Genomic DNA, 21,182 nt, shown 5'->3' with positions numbered 1-21,182 from the left:
CAAGCTCACACACACATTTTTTAATGTCCCTATAGGTCAATTGTACTTTGTGCAACCTTTCAATTTTCCCCTATTTTTCTCCATCCTACAGTTTATGGATTTCTCTTTTTTTTATTCTCACATCTTAATTTTTCTGTCTAATTTTGTTCTGTGTTCCATCTTTCCACTAGAGAGTTAACTCTACAATAAGAACTTGTCCCAAAAGTACTCTTCAACTGATAAACAGACTCAATTTAGAACACTGAGCTTAAACAGTTGAGCATCTGCAAAACTAAAAAATATGAACAAAATATGAAAGCATTTAAAATATAGTTTTATGTAGCCCAACTATCTTATGTAGCTCATATTCATTTCACAACTATCTGACTAACATGTGAATCCATTGACCACATGGAGTTTGTTTTTCTCATACTTGTCGTTTAAAGGGGTTCACAGTGTAGCGTCAACTTTAATTAAATGCACCTGTAACGGCTAATTAAGTCCTTCAGGCTTAATTGAAAACTACAGGCATGTATGTGGTGCGTTATGCTGCGTTCACGCCATATCATAATTACCGTAATTTCGAGATGACAACATGTGACGTTCTACTCGGAGCTGTTCACGTTCTCGGACTCAATATCAATAGGTGTGTTCGACTTAATGCAGCGCTGTGCAGCTCAATCAAATTCTGACTTGAAGCAGTGTATGCCGGTTAAAAATTTTGTCCGACTTAAGGCGGCGCCGACGCCTCATGACTGTCACGTGTGGCATCAAACTATCGCGATAGCGATTCGAGAGCAGCCGACTAAAGGTGCATTCATGGCATATCGGAATTCCCGTAATTACGAGATTCCAACTTGTAAAAAGCGTTCACGTCCTCGTAGAATTTGTAACTACAACTTGTGAATTGGGAGTCTTCTGAGAGCTAGGACTGGTACCACATGGCCGCTGTACCACCTGACCAACGTAGGCTCTAGGTGTGTTCGACTTCATCTATGGCTACAGATGGCGATCAACGAAAGTAGCCGAGAGCAGTCGCAGGTGGAGTTGAAAACGGAGGCGTCAAGTCGGACACTTTCCGCTCTCGTTAGTGACGCTCTCGCAGTGTTTGCATGCAGTATCACAGATGAAGTGAATTAAATGACTTTTCAAAAGCGTTTTCATGAACAACAGAAACACGTTTCATATACTGCTTAATACAGCGCCATTGTTTTATGATATATCTGACTCAATATAACATTGCGACTACAGTAAAAACACTTTTATTGTTCTAAAAACACAGATTTGTCAGCATTATCGGACCTGAGGATGTTAGAATAAACCCAAAACACACGTGATCGTTGTCATGCGGTGAATCTGGCCAATCGTGAAACAATCATGTGGTCATCAGAGCTCCTGCAGCCGCTCTGAAGAAACTGCGCTGGCTGAGTCAGTCGGCTGCTCTCGAATCGCTATCGCGGTACTTTGATGCCACACGTGACAGTCACGAGGCGTCGGCGGCGTCGGCGCCGCCTCAAGTCGGACAAAATTTCTAACCGGCATGCACTGCTTCAAGTCAGAATTTGATCGAGCTGCACAGCGCTGCGTTAAGTCGAACACACCTAGAGCCTACGTTGGTCAGGTGGTACAGTGGTCATGTGGTACAAGGTGTAGCTCTTAGAAGACTCCTACGAGGACATGAACGCTTTTTACAAGTTGGAATCTCGTAATTACGGGAATTCTGATATGGTGTGAACGCACCTTTAGATTTACCTCTGAAGTCGGATGTCTGCGTTGGGAATGACATCACACTCAAATGGATCGTGTTCCAGTGGAAAAGTCAGAAAAATATAATTTGAGTTCACTCGTTAGCATTAGCAGTGTTAGTAACTGCAGACACTCACGTACAGTACACCACAGCAATGTTCACGGATAGGTGGCAGTAATGAGTGTATGACTCAACAATGACACAGAATATAGCAGAAGCTTTATAAATATTATAGTATTTATCCACCTTTTTTCACCTAAGAGTGGGCGTAGCCATTTGTGGTTTTGAGGGTTTGGCTTCCAGTCCAGTTCCGCGTCCAGCTATTTTTAGCTGTACAAAACAGCTTGTTTTGCTGCTTGATATTGCAAATTGGTGAGTCTTACCATGTTATTTTAATGCATTATATTAATTATGAACACATCAGTTTGTAGTGCAAACAGTTTGACCATTTACATTGTTATTCTTCTTGCTATTTCCCCATAGTGGCTAATGAACTGGAAATATCACTCATAAGCTTACTTCTGTGTTGAACAAGATGGATAACTTTCACTTTTGCTCACATAGAGATAAGCCATCTTTAATTCTCAATTTGGGGTTGAGCGAGGCGGATCGCGTTTCCGAGAAGAAAAACCTGAAAAAAACCTGAAACCTGAAAGTTGAAAAACTTGACACGGAGATCTGAATTTCCCACCTCCGATGACAAATCGAATGCAGGTTTGGTGCAGGGTTGGAACTAAACTCTCTAGGACTATGGCTCTCGAGCTGAGCTTAGAAGAGTCTAGACCAGTTCACAAACTTTAATAATATTAAAGGAGTAGTCCACTTCCAGAAAAAAAAAAAAAAAATACAGGCAATGTACTCACCCCCTTGTCATCCAAGATGTTCATGTCTTTCTTCAGTCATAAAGAATTTTATTTTTTTTTTTTTTTGTGAGGAAAACATTTTAGGTTAACAGAACATTCCTTTACAAAACAATCGGTTATTTTCTAAAAAAAAAAAAAAAACAATTTCTATACATTTTAACCTCAAACGCTCGACTTGTGTAGGTCTGGTTGACTCTGTTTTTTTTTTTTTTTTTCGGTTCAATATAGTTAGGGTATGTCAGAAAACTCTCATCGCATTTTCTCCTCCAACTTTAAAATTATCCTACATCGCTGTTTTAACTTTTTTTTTTTTAAAGGTTGTTTAACCTTCTTTGTATGTTCACTTGTATGTTCAGCGATTTAGGGCATTTTTGAAGATGGAGAACAAAATGAGATGTTTGAGAGTGAATGAGAGTTTACGCAGACCTAGACAAGATGAGCGTTTGAGGTTAAAAAGTATATAAATTGCAATTTTTTTTTTTATTTTTTTTTTTTTAGAAAATAACCAATCGTTTCACTAGATAAGACCCTTATTCCTTGGCTGAGATTGTTTAGCACCATTTAAAGCTGTATTGAAACTGCATTTTGGAAGTTCAAACTCAGAGCACCACAGAAGTCCATTATATGGAGAGGAATCTGGAAATGTTTTCCTCAAAAAACATAATTTCTTATATGGAGAGGAATCTGGAAATGTTTTCCTCAAAAAACATAATTTCTTTACGACTGAAGAAAGAAAGACACAAACATCTTGGATGACAATGGGGTGAGTACATTATCTGTAATTTTTTGTTCTGGAAGTGAACTACTCCTTGAACTGAAGAAAAGATGTGAAAATGATGCAGGATTGTAAGAGTGCTCATACGAGTGGAAATTGTTACTAGTCATTATTTGGAGGTCTTTCAAGACTGTGGTCTGTTTAGAGGCCAAAGCCAAAACCCCATCCATGACTGCTTTTCTAAGGATCAACCACAAGATCACACAAGCTGACCTGTCCATGCTAAACTACACTTAACAAATAAAACATTTAGTGGACAGACAGAAGTAACTGTGTAATTTTGAGCTTTATGCCACAAAATACGTCTGTTTCTGAAATGTGAACCGGTTTGTCGCCATAAATCCCATCCGCTTCTAAATACCCAGAAAAGAGATTCTGGAGAAATTGAGAGAAAAAAAAAAGTGTTGTGTGAAATAGAGTTTGACTTTTTTTCACATTTGAGCTGTTAACAGTCATTCATCATTATGTGTAACTGCACGTTGTTTATAGTTTAAGAATAGAGTGTCTTAAATTTCTGTTCATTCCTATGGGAAATCAGTAATGTGTATTTTCCACACAAACAATGCAGTTTACATGGATTTCCAGGAATACTCTCTTCACAAAAGGCACAAAAACATTAACAGGAAAGTGATTTCTGATACCAGTGAGGTTTTTATATTTCATTCTTTCATCTATGCAACAATTTTACTGATCTGTGGTAAAGTAAGCCACAATTTAACGTGAATTCAGACCTTCCTGTAACATGTAGTTGGAGAGGCCTTATCTGAGGGATACACAGAAAGACCACACGGGGGTGGGAGGTATTTTCCAAACCATCCTGTATTTTCTCAAACTCTGTTCCCAAGCTAACATGAGCTGCTTCTTGTTTGCGGATACGCTTTGCAAGGGAAACATAACATCCTCCATTTGGCTGAGAACTCTTATTCTGCTTTAGGGGTTTCGAGGGACAGTCCTAAATCTGCCATGACGGTAAAGAATAAGCTAAATAAATTAAAACGCACTGCACCTCCCATATAAAGACACAGAAGTGCTACCGTGCCCTTAAAAAGGCCATGAGTTATAAACTAGCTGAAGGGAAAGGTAAAAATATACAGGTCTTGAACACAACAGACAGAGAGATTAAATGTCAACGTGAATAAAGAAAAGCAAGGACTAAAATAGGTTATGCTAATAAACAGGAGACACAAGACAAATAAAAACAAACGGTGGCAGGCACCATTATAGAAGACTTTATTCGATTTGTGTGGCCTTTTTTGCTTAGCGTCATCTGACCCGGCTGGCTTTTATGTCTCTATATATTAAATTCAATTCCAGGGTTATTTGGGTATATTTAAATCCGCTGAAGAATGATACCAATTGTCCCTGGGTCTCTCAGAGGGAGTCTGTTGACCTCAGCAAGCAAATATAATGCTCAGATTGCATGAATTGAGCGTCAAAAACAAGAGGACACATCTGAGACTTGGTTGCACGCATGAACGGAATGCTGTGCTTTATGGGTGATGTGAACCCTTGCGGCTAGTGCACTAAGGTCATGACTTCCATAACAATTCTGGGAAGAACGCATTGCTGAGGGAAGAGGTATCTGCATGTATAGAGAGGGAAGGAAGAGTTCTGTTTGTCAAAATAGCATTTTCTTGTTGTGCAAACAATAAACTTAAGGATGATATCTACAATGACTGGTGAGAATTGTGAAGTCCCTATAACAATAATGACACAGAGGAACAATATCATTGGAATCACTTTCAGAAAGATTTTGTTTCTTGCTTAATGAGCTTGAGTATGTTAAAGGGATAGTTTACCCAAAAAATGAAAATTACCCAATGATTTACTCTCCCTTAAGCCATCCTAGGTGTATGACTTTCTTCTTTCACACAAATACAATCTGAGTTATATAAAAAATGTCCTGGCTCTTCCAAGCTTTATAATGGCACTGAATGTCTGTTGAGATTCAATAGTCCAATGGAAGTCAAATTGAGTGCATCCATCCATCATAAAAGTGGTCCACACAGTTAATAAAGGTCTTGAAGCATATTGATGCATCTGTGGAAAAATACCCATATTTAAAACTTTATAAACTGTTATATCTACATGCGTACGCGTGCACATGAGAGAGTGGCGTTCCAGTGAATGACGTAGGACCTAAGCGTAGCGTAAGATCCGGTGTGAAGTGACGAGTGCAGAAGCGAAGTGGAGAGAGCAAAACAAAACACCGAAAATGAAGATTTGTAAAGAAAAATTTTGGAGGATTTCGATATAAGGCAAGAGGAGACTGGTCTTCCTTTACTAAACAAAAGTAACTTTGCTCCTGTAAACAAAACAGTTGTCACGAGACTGTGTGTAATCTTCTGGAACACCACTCTCTTGTGAATGCACGTATACAGTTTGTGGGAGCTAGAGATTCTGGTTTATAACGTTTTAAAGGGCACCTATTATGCAAAATTCAACATAAATGTGTGTTGTCAGTATGTGTACACAACCACCCTATAATGATAAAAATCCGCCCACTCCTTTTTTTTTTTTTTAATCTCCATAAATCATGAGCAGTGTCTGAGAGCTTTCCAATGACAAAATCCTTAAAGTGTGACCAGCTCCACCCACGATAGTTGACTGACACAGCCGTATTAGCAGAGGGGTGATTCTGTAATTGCAGATACATTTGGTGTCTAAAGTCATTCTTCAGTCAGTTTTTTTTTTTTTTTTCGAATGGTTATATTTGTAATTATTTTAATAATGTTTTACTCATTGTTATGACATATGTTACAGTCCATAACAATATAATAGTTTCTGCAAAAAGTGTTTTAAATAGCTAAAAATCATGATTTCTTGTTGTCCGGATTAGTCAGTTCATTTTTTCCATCAAGTATCACTGTGTAATCAAAATATTTTATCATCATTGTGTAATCATTGTACTTTTGTTCTGGTAATATTTCATTCATTTTATTTATAAAAGCCCTAAAGAGCCATTTGCCTAATTCTACAACATTATTATTATTTTTTTTAAATAACTTTTTTCTTATAAAAATGTATGTCTGTAAATCTTGCGTCAACCCACAACTTGGGTTGACTTGGGGTGATATGCAAAAATCTTGCGTATCACCCACAACTATGCAAGATACAGGAAATGATGTCACTTTCCCTCACTGATAAGATCTGAAGCACTGAAAAGTTTGTGCTCTAAGAAAATATCGTGATCTAAAAAGTTCTTACACCAAGAGTTATTTTACAGAGTGTCAAAACTGTTACTACAATATCAAAAGGAAAACTGAATTTTTCATTGATTACACTTTGTGCTAATTAAAGGTATTTCAATCATGATTTCAAGTTTTTTTCTCAACTTTTACAGTAACTCGTTTTGGGCAAGTTTGACAGCACCACAGACGTGTGCAGTTTGAAAGCTAAACCTTAGCACCGCAGAGGTGTGCAGTGTATATAACGGGTAAAAAATGTATTCATCATACAGTGATGTAACTATTGTATTCACTTATGGTACTATTAAAGTGCATAAACTCACATCAGGCTAGGCTAGTCAGTGATGATGTTCTTTGCTTGTTTTCTGTAGCTGCTTTTTGAATAAGGAAATGTAAGCATTAGTAACTTATAATGTTTCTATTAAATTGTTTTCATGCTAAACACAAATTAAGTCATATTGAAAACATTAGGCTCCTCTTAGCCTTATGCTGGTGTTGGTTTATTTGCCGGCAATGAAACTAAGTAGATAATTAAATAAATTAACACAATAGTATCATTGGTGATCTCACAGGCGATAGTACCATATGAAAATTGAGCATATTGCCCAACACTTTCAACGTGATATACGTGGTAATCAAAACCAAACAGATGTTTTTTTTGGTGTTTTTTTTTTTTTTTTTTTTTTCTGTCAGAGAACTGAGATACCAGCTAAAATAGCACAGCCCTGTTCTGAAAAAAAAAAAAAAAAAAAAAGTGGGGTGGGGAGCAGCAGCTCATTTGCATTTAAAGAGACATGCACTAAGCCCGTTTCTGCTTCCACTTAAAATAGGCCTTTTCAAAATTATATAATAAATGATTTGTGGGGTATTTTGAGCTGAAACTTCACAGACACATTCTGAGGATTTATATTACATCTTGTAAAAGGGAGCATAATAGGTGCCCTTTAAATATGTCTATTTTTCTTACACAAACACATTGTTTTGCTTCAGGGGTTCTTTATGAATCCTTCAGAGCTGTGTGGAGTACTTTTTATGATGGATTTATGCACTTTATTGGACTTATTTATTGAAATCTCAACAGCTATTCACTACAATTATAAAGCTTGGAAGAGCCATGAATTTTTTTTTCAAATATAACTTGAAGTATATTAGTCTGAAAGAAGAAAGTCATATATACCTAGGATAGCTTGAGAGTGAATCATGGTGAACTCTCTTTAAGTGGCAGAAAGCAAAACCACAGCATGTTTATATTGTATTAAACAGAACTTTATCATCTGTTAGTTGGATGCCAACATAGTTACTGTTCTTGGTGTGGCAGGTCATTACTCTTGTATTGTTCCAAATCTGTATAATTTAGTTTCTTTCATAGTACAAAAAAAGACATTCAGAAGAAACTGACATTTTTTCCATGTATTTTGAAAGAATGGGGTCTTTAGCTTTCAAACTTGCTAATAGTCTAAGCTTGTAAGTTTCATTCCATTCCTTCTTTAGCCATAACATGACTTCATGTGAGAGGCAGATGGAATTATACTCACTAATGATCGTCCCTTCTACTGTGACCTGTTCACTGAAATGAACTCAAGAACAAAACCAGTTCAATTCATTAAATCATGTTGACTTATTTACATACTCTGGGTGAACTGATTAGCCCTTAAGAAAATTAAAGGAGTAGTTCACTTCCAGAACAAAAATGTACAGAAAATGTACTCACCCCCTTGTCATCCAAGATGTTCATGTCTTTCTTTCTTCAGTCGAAAAGTAATTTTTTGAGGAAAACATTCCAGGATTTCTCACCATACAGTAGACGTCGATGGTGCCCCTGAGTTTGAACTTCCAAAATGCAATTCCAAAATTGCATAAGGGTCTAAGGGTCTAGCGAAACCAAGACAAATTACATACTTTTTTTTTTATCTCTTTTTTTAACCTCATTCTCCTCCAACTTTAAATTCATCCCACATCACTGTTTTACCTTTTTTTTTTTGGTAAAGGGTATTTGACCTTTGCATGTTCACTTTATAAACACTGGGTCCGTACTTCTGCAGTGATTTAGGCCGATTTTGAAGTTGGAGGAGAAAATGAGATGGGAGTTTTTTGACATACCTTAACTATCTTGAACCTGAAAAGAAACAGGCCTCGACAAGATGAGCGTTTGAGGTTACATTTTTTTTTTTTTTAGAAAATAACCGATGGTTACACTAAATACGACCCATATGCTTTGGCTGGGATTGTTTAGATCCCTTTAAAGCTGCATTTAAACTGCATTTTGGAAGTTCAAACTCCACCATCATTTGTAACATCATTTGTAATTTTTTGTTCTGGAAGTGAACTACTCTTTTTAACCATGGTTTTATTATAGTAGACCTGTAATAACCATGTTTTTTAAAACCATATTGAATACCACAGTTTTACTACAAACAGCATGGTTACGCTATGGTCAGTGTAGCAAAACCATGGTTAATTTGTCGTTACCATTGTTTAACTATAGTAACCATAATTTTTTGGTTTTATTTGTAGTAAAACCATGATTAATTTTCATAAGGGAATTTAATAGAGCCAACTCAAAAGAATGATTTTTATTTAGTTTTTTCCCCCCACGCATAGTAATAGGGATATCCCATTACTAATTTCACAAACATGCCAAGGAGAACCAGGTTGGATGATCAGTGAATGATGACTTTGATTTGCTCCTTACACCAATAGCCTGGCTTCAGTGGAATGAGACATTATTTTACTATGCACCAGTTCTTATTTAATTACATTATACATAAAAGAGATTCAAAAAGAGATTCACACTCCAGTCCAGCAGGTGGCAGATATGCATCTAGTATGCCGTCCATCATAAAAACACCAAAACAACAACAACAACAACACATTTCCATCACTGGTGAACATGTTTCTTGTACAAATATTGGGTTGTTGTTTTTTTTTTGGAGCACTTGGTTATACACGTTTTAAAAGAACAATGAAAAATTCAGAGCAAAACGCTGCAAGTAGCTGCTATTATTCCAACACTCCACATGCCAATTAAATACAGTATGCAGACAAAATCACTCTAGAGCTACTGAAAATGAGGTTACAGTTGTAGGAATGGAGACGACTGTGGGAGCAAGTTAATGACAGGAAGCAGAAAGTCTGGAGATGTGCAGCCACTCTTAAATTATCCATATTAGAACTTAAGTATGTATCTGTTTCAGGATGTGAAGACATAATGATACATATGAAAAAAAAAAAAGCTGAAGTAAATGGTTTTTAAAATAAAAAGGGGTTTTAGTTCTTCAGTGAAAATAGTTTCAGTGCATAATCATTTTCGTCTTAAAATTAAGCTTTATTTCCATGGCAACACTTAATTTAAATGGTTTAGCCAGTTTTAACTAGGCTATATGACATACAAGGAAAGAGACATGTAAACTTTAAACAGAAGCATCTGGCAGAGGGGCATGGAAAGAAGTATCCCACGTAATTTGATCTTACAATTATATGCAATACAACCTCTATGAGCAGGCCATCTGATTGGCAGAAAATTGCACCACTAAACAGGGGGGGGGGGGAAGGGGAAAAAATGCTGGTTATGACCAGAGTGCCACCTACTGGATAATGCATTTCAATATCTGCAAGTATGATGGATCAAATACATTTCTAATGTTAAAAATGTTGCATGAGATTCCTCTTAATTAACTGGTACAGAACAAAGATTTAACCCCTGCACCGTCACCACCATGTGATTTCTGAAAAAAAGTGCTTGATAATCAAATAAAGTGTGCTAGAACATTTATTAAATAATTATGAGAGGAAAGCTTATATTAAAGAAATTATAGTATATGCTAAACAAATTTGTTTTCACCAAGAATTGGCTTCAATAAAGACCATATAAAAGGGTTCTTAGAAGACACATTAGACATGTTATTACTCGCCACATGGAATGCATAACTGTTCAAGCGTTGCAACTTTCTACATGGATGTCAGCCAGTACAAAAACAACCTCGGGGGGGTTTCAGCAATGATCAAAATAACATGTTCTAACTAGTCACTATGTAGCGGTCATACTATGAGAACAATCACAGAAATATCAGTCTCGATATATTGATTGTCAAAGCGGTGAAAGTAAACAGTGGATAAAGATTGCTGCAGTGGTTAGGTTGTGCTAATAGTTGTGATTCCTGAGGCCGTTTCTGTGGTACACTCCTCTTCAATCTGTTGCAATGCATTCTGGTCACTTGGAGATGGAGGAACAGACTAAGAAAGAAATGCATACAGAGTCTTTTAGTTTGCATAGTGTCGTTTTTAAAAAAAACTTTGAATTGCAAGTTGTCTGTGAACACAAAATGTTAAAATAAAGGATCAAATAAGGAGTGAGGATTAAAATAAAAGTCATAATTTGTCATAACTAAAAGTTTGAGAGATTCAGCTGAGATTATCTATGAATAATACATTTTAATTTATTTTAATGACCAGTTCACTGGCCAATAAGATGTATTTCTTTAAAATGTAAAGTGTTTGACTCAGTTTCTGTATAATATTAGTGTGCAAAATGGATACTCGCAATATTTATAAGCAGTGCTAACAGTATCTGCGCTTTGTTTGTTTTGTTGCATTGTTCAATAGTTATTTATTTTTTTAAACGAGCTTGGCAGCCCACTTTAAACAATTAGGCAGCACTTTAAACAATTAGAGATCTATAAAAGATTCTTGAAAAAATGATTAGTGTTTCATGAAAAAAAATAAAAAAAAAATTAATAATAATAATAATAATAATAATAATAATAATAACAACAATAACAATAACAATAACAATAACAACAACAACACATTTATATAAGAAGAAGAAATGTTTCTTGATCAGCAAATCAGCATATTAGAATGATTTCTGAAGGTTCATATGTCACTGAAGACTGGAGCAATGGCTACTGAAAAAATTCAACTTTGCATTACAGAAATAAATTACATTTTACAAAATTTTCAAAATTTTTGTTCTCCTTTGCTGAGATAATCCATCCACCTCACAGGTGTGGCATATCTAGATGCTGATTAGACGGCATGATTATTCCACAGGTGTGCCTTAGGCTGGCCACAATAAAAGGCCATTCTAAAATGTGCAGTTTTAACACACAGCACAATGCCACAGATGTCGCAAGTTTTAAGGGGCCGTGCAATTGGCATGCTGACTGCAGGAATGTCCACCAAAGCTGCTGCCCGTGAATTGAATGTTCATTTCTCTACCATAAGCCGTCTCCAAAGGCGTTTCAGAGAATTTGGCAGTACATCCAACCGGCCTCATAACCGCAGACCATGTGTAACCACACCAGCCCAGGACCTCCATATCCAGCATCTTCACCTCCAAGATCGTCTGAGACCAGCCACTCGGACAGTTGCTGCAACAATTGGTTTGCATAACCAAAGAATTTCTGCACAAACTGTCAGAAACAGTCTCAGGGAAGCTCATCTGCATGCTCGTCGACCTCATCGGGGTCTCGACCTGACTGCAGTTCATCGTCGTAACAGACTTGAGTGGGCAAATGCTTTAAATTCGATGGCGTCTAGCACTTTGGAGAGGTGTTCTCTTCATGGATGAATCCTGGTTTTCACTGTACAGGGCAGATGGCAGACAGCGTGTATGGCGTCGTGTGGGTGAGCGGTTTGCTGATGTCAACGCTGTGGATCAAGTGGCCCATGGTGGCGGTGGGGTTATGATAAGGGCAGGAATATGTTATGGACAACAAATATAGGTGCATTTCATTGATGGCATTTTGAACGCACAGAGATACCTTGATGAGATCATGAGGCGCATTGTTGTGCCATTCATCCACGACCATCACCTCATGTTGCAGCATGATAATGCATGGCGCCATGTTGCAAGGATCTGTACGCAATTCCTGGAAGCTGAAAACATCCCAGTTCTTACATGGCCAGCATACTCACCAAACATGTCACCCATTGAGCATGTTTGGGATGCTCTGGATCGGCGTATACGACAGCGTGTTCCACTTCCTGCCAATATCCAGCAACTTCACACAGCCATTGAAGAAGTGGACCAAAATTTCACAGGCCACAATCAACAACCTGATCAACTCTATGCGAAGGAGATGTGTTGCACTGCATGAGGCAAATGGTGGTCACACTAGATACTGACTGGTTTTCGGACCCCCCCAATACAGTAAAACTGCACATTTTAGAGTGGCCTTTTATTGTGGCCAGCCTAAGGCACACCTGTGAGGTGAATGGATTATCTCGGCAAAGGAGAAGTGCTCACTAACACAGATTTAGATAGATTTGTGAACAGTATTTGAGAGAAATAGGCCTTTTGTGTACATAGAAAAAGTCTTAGATCTTTTAGTTCAGCTAAAAAATGGGAGAAAAAACAAAATTGTTGTGTTTATAATTTTGGTCAGTGTAATATAATATAATATAATATAATATAATGTAATATAATGTAATATAATGTAATATAATTTATTTGAGCATTATCACACAAGTAGCCATGTATATTGGCACGGCTCTGATTCGGCCGTAGATAATTACAGTGTGCCGATATACAGCCATATCACACAGCTAAGAGTGTGACATTGCCTTTATACAACAGTTCAATGGAATGAGTGTGTAAATACACAAAAACATTATTTTTTATAAACTATAAATTCGGGCATCTGCCATGACCCTCGCAATGAGAAAGACAAAAAACGGAGTGATACAAATGATGAAACGGATGGAGTTCCGATATCACTAGAATATTAAACTCCTCTCAGTCAATAAGATTTAAGAACCAGAAAGAAGTGTTGTATTATATTATAATATATTATATTAATAATGTAATTTCATTCAGGAATAAAGGCTAGTCTGCAGGCTAGTATTCTCAATAGATTTCAGAGTATGTTTATTCAAAGCAACCACTGAATTGCATCTGGTTATATAACAGCATGCTGGTTCCTGCTTACCTCTGATTCTGCCGTAGCAGGTGTTACAGAAGAGCTGTCCGTGTCTGACTCTGACCTGAGCTCCGGACTCAGCCCCTCTCCCAAGGTCAGTCCTGCAGCTGACACACTGCAAGATCAACAAGAAACAGCATGTTTGGACACGCATCAAAATGAGAGCATACAACCCTTTTTCCCAATGACTCCAAAGCCTCCCAAATCAAGCATAATGATTTATTCATTAGAAATGCTGATTATTGGGTCAGTGTGGGCAGATCCTCCACCATAGCTAGATTTGAAAAGGTGATTTCTTTAGTGAAGCAGTGATGTAACCGTCCTTGTGCAGCAGTGAAAATCAAGGAGCTACCCTAAACAAAACACAACCCCTGCAACCAGACACAGGAATCTATAAGGGACAAGCTTCATTAGAAGGAAAGTAAGAGACCAAAGCAAATACAGTATTTTCCGGAAAATACATTACAGCTGACTATACGTTGTTCCAGGTCAAAAGCTGCATGGTGTATAAGTCAAGTTCTATTACTAGATAAATAATTGTATTATTCTGAAATAATGTAATGTACTAATACATTACAAATATGAAAACTGCAAAATTATAACTGAAACAACAAGCAAAATATATAAATAAACTTGAGCTCATGCAGTTGCTTTGGCATGTAATATACAACACGTTTCAAATGATTAAAAAAAATATTCCGGAAAATACGGTATAGTTTTGAGATTGGAAAAGCCTGTGTGATCAGTGACTGGCAGGGTTTTGGTGATTCAGCAGTATTGGTTATGTTGAGGTTAGCCAAGTGCATTCATTTTCCAAGTTTACTGGCAATGAGGCAATCAGAAAACTGGCTGGACTTCAATTTGAACAAATTGAATTTGACAAACAATGTTATTAACTGAGCACTACTGGAATGATTGTGTTATAATTTTTCCATTAATTCAACATTAGGACTTTGAACAGAAATCTAAACCATTTCTAATTTGTTTTGCAAGCTTGTAATCTAATTGCCTACACCAAAATAACAATTTATTTATTGATTAGTTGATTAATGATCTCCTGCTGCTCCAAATGACAAAGGTTAAAAACCCAGGCAACGTGCATCGGATCCATGGAGTGCCCGTTCGCTCTCATTTTCAGGTGACCTCCGCTCTCACCTTGAAACAACCAATGTGAAAGCAGAGCTCCAGGGAATCGATGACCATGGCAGCTCCCTTCCCCAGAGGCTGCTTGCACCTCGAGCACATCCGCCTGCCACTGACCAGCCTACAGGCACCACATGCCAGTGTCAGTCTCAAAGAGTTCAATGTCAGATAGAAGACAGCATTGCTCTGCCCTTGCACTGATTCGACTACATTTAACAGAAGAACTTGGCAGCTGAGTACTGAAAGGTTTGGAATAGCATACTACTATACCATACCATACTGCATGTATACTGTACACCATAAGTTTCAGTATGCATGAAATACCCAAATGTGTGATGTGTGAAATACTGCATCCCACAATGCAGGCATAGTCAACTAATGCTTAAAACGACTACTACTCAACCAGAAAAAAATCATTAGACGAGGGCAGCCCTAATTTTTAAACAATATTAGATGGGTCATTCCTAGTATTCAGTGCCTTTCGGACATCAATACACTTCAAAAATGATTAAAATAAATAAATACTTGTGTAATTATGGTAGGGAGATGCAAAAAAATGTGAAAACAATTTTTGGTCAATCTTAGGTATATCAATTTCAGCAATTCTTTTTACTTTTTTCATATTCCCCTTAACAGGGTGGACATCAGTTGACCACATCAGACTGACAAGATAAAGTAAGTTAATTATAATTAATTACTACAAGCTAATTATTATTATCACTTTTTTTCTATGAATTTAAAGAGATAGTTCACCCAAAAATGGAAAATTAGCCCATTATTCTTTCACCCTCCAGGCATCCTAGGTGTATATGACTTCCTTCTTTCAGACAAATCCGATTGGTGTTATATTAAAATTAACCTGGCACTTCCAAGCTTTAGAATGGCATAGATGGGTGTTTCTCCTCATCAGTCCAAAACAAGTCCAATAAAGGGCATCCACCAAAATGAAAAGTGCCTCACAGCTCCAGGGGGGTGAACAAAGGCCCCCTGTAGTGAACCGATGCATTTTTATAAGAATATATCCATGTTTAAAATGTAAGAATCACTTTAATCTTGCTTGTGCTGACTGATCATACACAATTTTTAACATAACTCCAACTCGATTCATCTGAAAGAAGGAAGTCATACACACCTAGGATGCCTGGAGGGACATAATGGGCAAATGTTCATTTTTGTGTGACACATCCCTATATTATTTGGAAAATATATATTCATTAGACAAAACTATTACTGATATACCAAACAACGTGAAGTGGAAAAAAATAAAATAAGATCGCTCATATTATGTGCTGCATTCATCATCAAAATGGCAGACATGGCCTGGGGACAGGAAAAATGATAATTGGTGATTTAAAATGCTATAAAATGTTTAGAATTATTAACAAAAAAAAAATAATTTAAATATGCTAACAATTCAAAAGGTGTTATTTACGTCAAAGACAACTTTAAAATCGATGTTGATGAAAATTAAGGCAATATCATCATGATCTTTACGAGGGACACAAAAGGCACTGAAACCCAGGAATGTCCCAGCTTCCAATGTTAACAGTTTTTATTTCCAAAATGATTTAACATGCAACATCGTAAGGTTTTGTGGCATAATACTATTTAAAAATAAATAAATTAATAAATAAAAAAAAAAAAAAATCATACTGATCCCAAATTTTTGAACTGTAGATTACAGTATATACAGTATATGCTGCAGTATGCAGTACACTAGTATTCCATTCAGAGCCTAGCCACTGTTTTCCAAAATACCTGGGGTTAAAGGTCAGATAGAGTGAAATCCTTCTTAAGTAAAAACAGAAAAAAAAAAATAAAAAGTTGAACTCAAAATTGACTTACTAATGTGTTTTAACTAAAACTGCATTTATATAAAGAAATGCTTTAGATTTATTAACTAAAGAAACAAAGCACCAATTCATTTTGAAATACCACACTTAAATAGGCCTATGTGACTAGCCCATACCTGCGACGCTGCTGAGGGCCCGACGGCTCAGCCGTAGTTGAGAATGGTGGAGTGGCTAAGTTGGAGGTGCTCTGCTTTATACCAGTAGAGAAGATGGCTGAACCAGGGCCCAGGCTGCTGCGTCCGATCCTGTAAGTGCCAGTGTTTCCCATAGCAGAATGGGGCCTGTTTGCGATACTTGAAGTGTAGGACTGCTTGGACCAGGAGTTGGTTGTGTGGAGGTTGTCCATAGATTCATATCTGTGATGCAGAGATTGAGATATTAAAGATTTACAGATTAAAAATGATGTGGTTTCCTTTAAAAGGTGTGTTTTTTATGCTTCTTATGCCTAAATAGCACTGTGAAATATTATGAATACATTTTAAAATGTACTGTAACGTATTTCTGTGATGCAAAGCTGAATCGTCAGCAGCCGTTATTCCAAGTGTCACACTAGTGAATGGTAGTGAGCTGACAAAGATAATCTTTGCTAAACAATATAAGGAAAAGGTTTATTCATCAGAACCTCCTGATTGATGTTCCCACAGTGATGGGTTCTTTGTTGATGCCGGCATTGCGCTGACGGATCCAACTGCTGTCAGTGAGGAGCTGCGTCTTCTTCCTCATCTCCTCCAGGATCTGCAGACGTTCCTTTTCTGCCTGCGACTGCTGTCCCTTCTTTTTACCGCTTCCTGCTGTCAATGAAGAGACAAGGCAGAGCAGACGAGTACTGTACCTGGTATTCAACTATTCAGATAAAAATAACCAAAATAGAATGTAATCAGACCTTTAGCATCCTGTTTATGAAGGCCTTGGAGTGTAGGGGTAGATTTTGACTTTGTCCTATGCAAAATAAATGCATTAGTTGTATTTCACTAAACGGAATTGTAATCTGAACCAGAATTACATTGACCCTTACATTTAAATGCACACTTCTTTTCGAAACTGGAAACCTTTCAGTACAGAAAAAAAGTGCTGCCAAATGCACATCATCACATCTTCCTTATGCCACAAAAACCATGAAAATAAGCAAACGCAGCCCCAAAAGCAAACTGACCTGTCAGAAACTGTAAGCTTGGCAAACCCGTAGGACTCCTCTGAGCTGAAGCAGGATAAAGCAGAAGCAGACAGGTAGACATACGAGCAATGACCAAAGCAGCAGTAAGATGTACACATGCCACACAAATTACAAATGCCACATAAGCTTAAAAAAATAAACTAATATATCCAATTTTGTCAGGTTAACACAATGGTGCTAATGGTATAGCATTAGACCGTTTTCCAAGGCTGCATGATATATTAAACCCATTTAAAAATCATAATAAAGCATATAGCTATTGTGAATTCACAAACGCTATGATTTAATTAAATTAAATAAATATATGCAATGCAGGTTATACATGTGTAATGTACATTAGTTCTTTTGTTTATAATTAATGTATTTTAACAGTTTTGTTCAATAAAACCATATGATTACTTGCTTTTGATACTTTATTTGAATTATTATTGCCTCGTTGTTATTATATATGTATTTTAAGTCATTTTAAAGCCTTTTTCACTGATGTCTATTTTTAATACCACAAAAAAAAAAAATACATAAATGGTCTGATTACTCGATCAATTGTCAGATTAATCGACCAATTACTCGATTACCAAAATACTCGTTAGTGACAGCCCAATGTCTTCTATTCTTCTATTCTCTATTCCTCAGTAGTCGTGTTTACACAACAACACAGTTTTTATCTTGTCAGAACAGCTCTGTTCACAGCAAGTCATTTCGGTGCATGTCTCTTTAAATGATAATGAGCTACTGTTTACCCCACACCTCTTTTCTTTTTTTTTTGTGTAAGCATCAAAACAAAACTAATCCACTGCGTCCTTGAGGGCTCTGATTTTGGGAGAAAATTAAGACTCTTATTATGTTCACTTTTACATCCAAATACAAAACACCCGCATTGCTTATGAGATGTTGTTGATACAGCTGCTCAAAAACGGAGTAAATGGCGGACAGCGTACAACAGGCTGAAGGTGGAAATATGCTAATACACGACAGTACGTCGAAGGTTGTAGGTCAGTTTGATGTCAAACAGCTTAGAACAGCTTGGTAATTTAGACTGTTTAGGTTTTTTGGCAATAAAAGAAAAAAAGAAGTGAATAGATTTTATCATTGTAGGGTGGTTGTGTCCAAGACACATTTATATGCAAATACCATGTAAAAGTGAATTTTGCATCCGATGTCCACTTTAAAATGATATGCAATTACAATTTTTTTATTGAATACAGCCCTAATATTGACAAAAATGCTAAATCCTAATGTTTTCTTAGCATTAATAACATAAAACAGCTACAACTTCTTTTCCATCTTGTGTTTGGCATATTTCTTACCACTGACTCTTTGTGGTTGAATCACACTCCACTTCTGCCTTTAGTGGCTGCTGTCCTGCTGTTGTTTGCACAGCAGTCTGTCTGTTCTGTGTTGCTCCCATCTTCTCTGCATTCTGATTGGATGCCACTGTAGTGGTAGCAATGGATTGGTTGAAAAAGGGTGGTTGAATATAAGTAGTATTTCCATTGGACAGCACATCAGGGCATTTCTGCTCCTAAAACCGGCAGAAGGTAATAATAAAGGTGTTATTCTTACTGACCATTCATAATGGTCCAAAGTCCCAAGGCAATGGAACCACTATATATAACTTCACAATTTACATGCTGTATTTGAGCGTGAATGAGAGAAATTGGAAAATGATGACGTAAGACAGATGAAAGTTATGACAATCTTCTGACCTCAGTGCCAATGTGCTCCTCTCCATAGACCTCCTGCTGAGCTCTCCTCCACTCCTCCTCTAACTTCTCCTGATCACGTCGATACTTCTCCTGAAACCATTTCAGACAAAAGTCTACTAGTAAACATGTATTTACATTTATTTGCCTATTACAAAATTACATTATCAGCAAAACATTTAAAAGCTGAACACCAAGTACTGTTTAAATACACTTTAGAATGCATTTCAGTTGGACACCTCATATAGTTGGTTGATAGAACTTCTAATGTATGCAAATAAATTATTAAGTAAAATATTACCTATACTGAAATTAAAATATATCAAATTAAACAATCAAAGAGCATTTGTGTACCTGCAGGAGGCGCTCTTGCTCCATCTGCCATTTCTCTTGCCGCCGTCTCTCCTCCTCATGATCCCATGACCAGCGAGAAGAGGTGGTACTGATGGTGGGAACCTGCAACTGATACCAAAAAAAAGACACTGATACTGATAAATGTGAATTTAATACTGATAAAGACTAAATGTGGTTGACAGATGTGACTTACATCAGAGATGGCAGACTCCGAGCCACCTAGTTAAAAGGTGGAGACAAAGATTATTCATTTAAATAGCATAACAGAGAACACATACAGACATGAGTTTTCCATGCCTGTAGCCTGTTGGTTCATGTGGCTCAGTGCACCCCCTGCTCATATAACAGAACTGTAACCAAAGCCACTACGGTCAAGTGAGCGCACCACAAATTCACACTCATATGCTGGTATGCAAGCTTTAAACAACATGCAAGACAGAGACAAACATGATGAGAGTGTAAAAACCACCTCTGAGGAGTAGCGCATGGTATACACTTCAAAGCATTTGAATTGCAGTGGAATAAAATTGCGGATCTGCACTTTTTGGTTTAAAAGACTGAATTACAAGGGACATATCCACCTTATTTTTGAGTGGGTGCGGCCATTTGTAAATCTTAAAGGAGAAGTTCACTTCCAGAACAAAAATTTACAGATAATGTACTCACCCCTTGTCATCCAAGATGTTCATGTCTGTCTGTCTTCTGTTGTAAAAATTCAGGATTTCTTTCCATATAGTGGACTTCTATGGTGCCCCCGAGTTTGAACTTCCAAAATGCAGTTTAAATGCAACTTCAAAAGGCACTAAACAAGGAAGAAGAATCTTATCTAACAAAATAATCAATTATTTTCTAATTAAAAAAAAAATATATATATAATAATAATAAATAAATAAAATAAATAAATAAAATATATATATATATATATATATATATATATATATATATATATATATATATATATATATATATATATATATTTTATATATTTTTTTTTTTTTTTTTTTAACCTCAAACACTCCTCTTGTCTAGCTCTGTGTGAACTCTGTGTATGCCAGTTCATGACAGTTAGGGTAGGTCGAAAAACTCCCATCTCATTTTCTTCTCCAACTTCAAACACTGTCGATATTTCTGCTGTGATGTAGGATGATTTTAAAGTTGGAAGAGAAAATGAGATGGGAGTTTTTCAACATACCCTAACTGTCTTGACCCGGAATACACAGAGCACACACAGAGCTAGACAAGACGAGCATTTGAGGTTAGAAAGTATATAAATTGTCAGTTCTTTAAGAAAATAACCAATCGTTTCGCTAGACAAGACCCTTCTTCCTCGGCTGTGATCATTTAGAACCATTTGAAGCTGCATTAAAACAGCATTTTGGAAGTTCAAACTCGGGGGCACCACTGAACTCCACTATATGGAGAGAAATCCTGAAATGCTTTCCTCAAAAAAAATAAATAAATAAAATAAAATAAAATAAAATAA

At 36.8% G+C, this 21,182-nt stretch overlaps 1 protein-coding gene across 12 annotated transcripts in view; it reads right to left on the bottom strand.

Moving 5' to 3' along the window:
• Positions 1–10,611: 10,611 nt before the first annotated feature.
• Positions 10,612–21,182, bottom strand: part of lmo7b (LIM domain 7b) — a 46,426-nt gene continuing 35,855 nt past the window's right edge. For 5 of the 12 annotated variants that reach the window (XM_051112960.1, XM_051112984.1, XM_051113020.1 and 2 more), the window contains 11 exons: positions 19,893–19,918; positions 19,700–19,807; positions 19,349–19,438; positions 18,950–19,164; positions 17,622–17,666; positions 17,352–17,407; positions 17,091–17,259; positions 16,585–16,824; positions 16,374–16,406; positions 13,482–13,587; positions 10,612–10,785 (listed from right to left, as the gene is read on the bottom strand). In XM_051112960.1, the coding sequence (XP_050968917.1) occupies positions 10,684–10,785; positions 13,482–13,587; positions 16,374–16,406; positions 16,585–16,824; positions 17,091–17,259; positions 17,352–17,407; positions 17,622–17,666; positions 18,950–19,164; positions 19,349–19,438; positions 19,700–19,807; positions 19,893–19,918 (1,190 nt within the window). In that variant the 3' untranslated portion in view covers positions 10,612–10,683. Of the gene's footprint in view, positions 10,786–13,481; positions 13,588–14,627; positions 14,737–16,373; positions 16,407–16,584; positions 16,825–17,090; positions 17,260–17,351; positions 17,408–17,621; positions 17,667–18,949; positions 19,165–19,348; positions 19,439–19,699; positions 19,808–19,892; positions 19,919–21,182 lie in introns of all 12 variants that reach the window. The other 7 variants (XM_051113046.1, XM_051112968.1, XM_051113029.1 and 4 more) reach the window with 5 other exon arrangements.

The sequence above is a fragment of the Labeo rohita genome, chromosome 1 (genome assembly GCF_022985175.1).
Source record: "Labeo rohita strain BAU-BD-2019 chromosome 1, IGBB_LRoh.1.0, whole genome shotgun sequence".
Classification (NCBI taxonomy): domain Eukaryota; kingdom Metazoa; phylum Chordata; class Actinopteri; order Cypriniformes; family Cyprinidae; genus Labeo; species Labeo rohita.
Note: the sequence above shows the minus strand (reverse complement) of the source record. Positions and strands in the feature narration are given on the sequence as shown.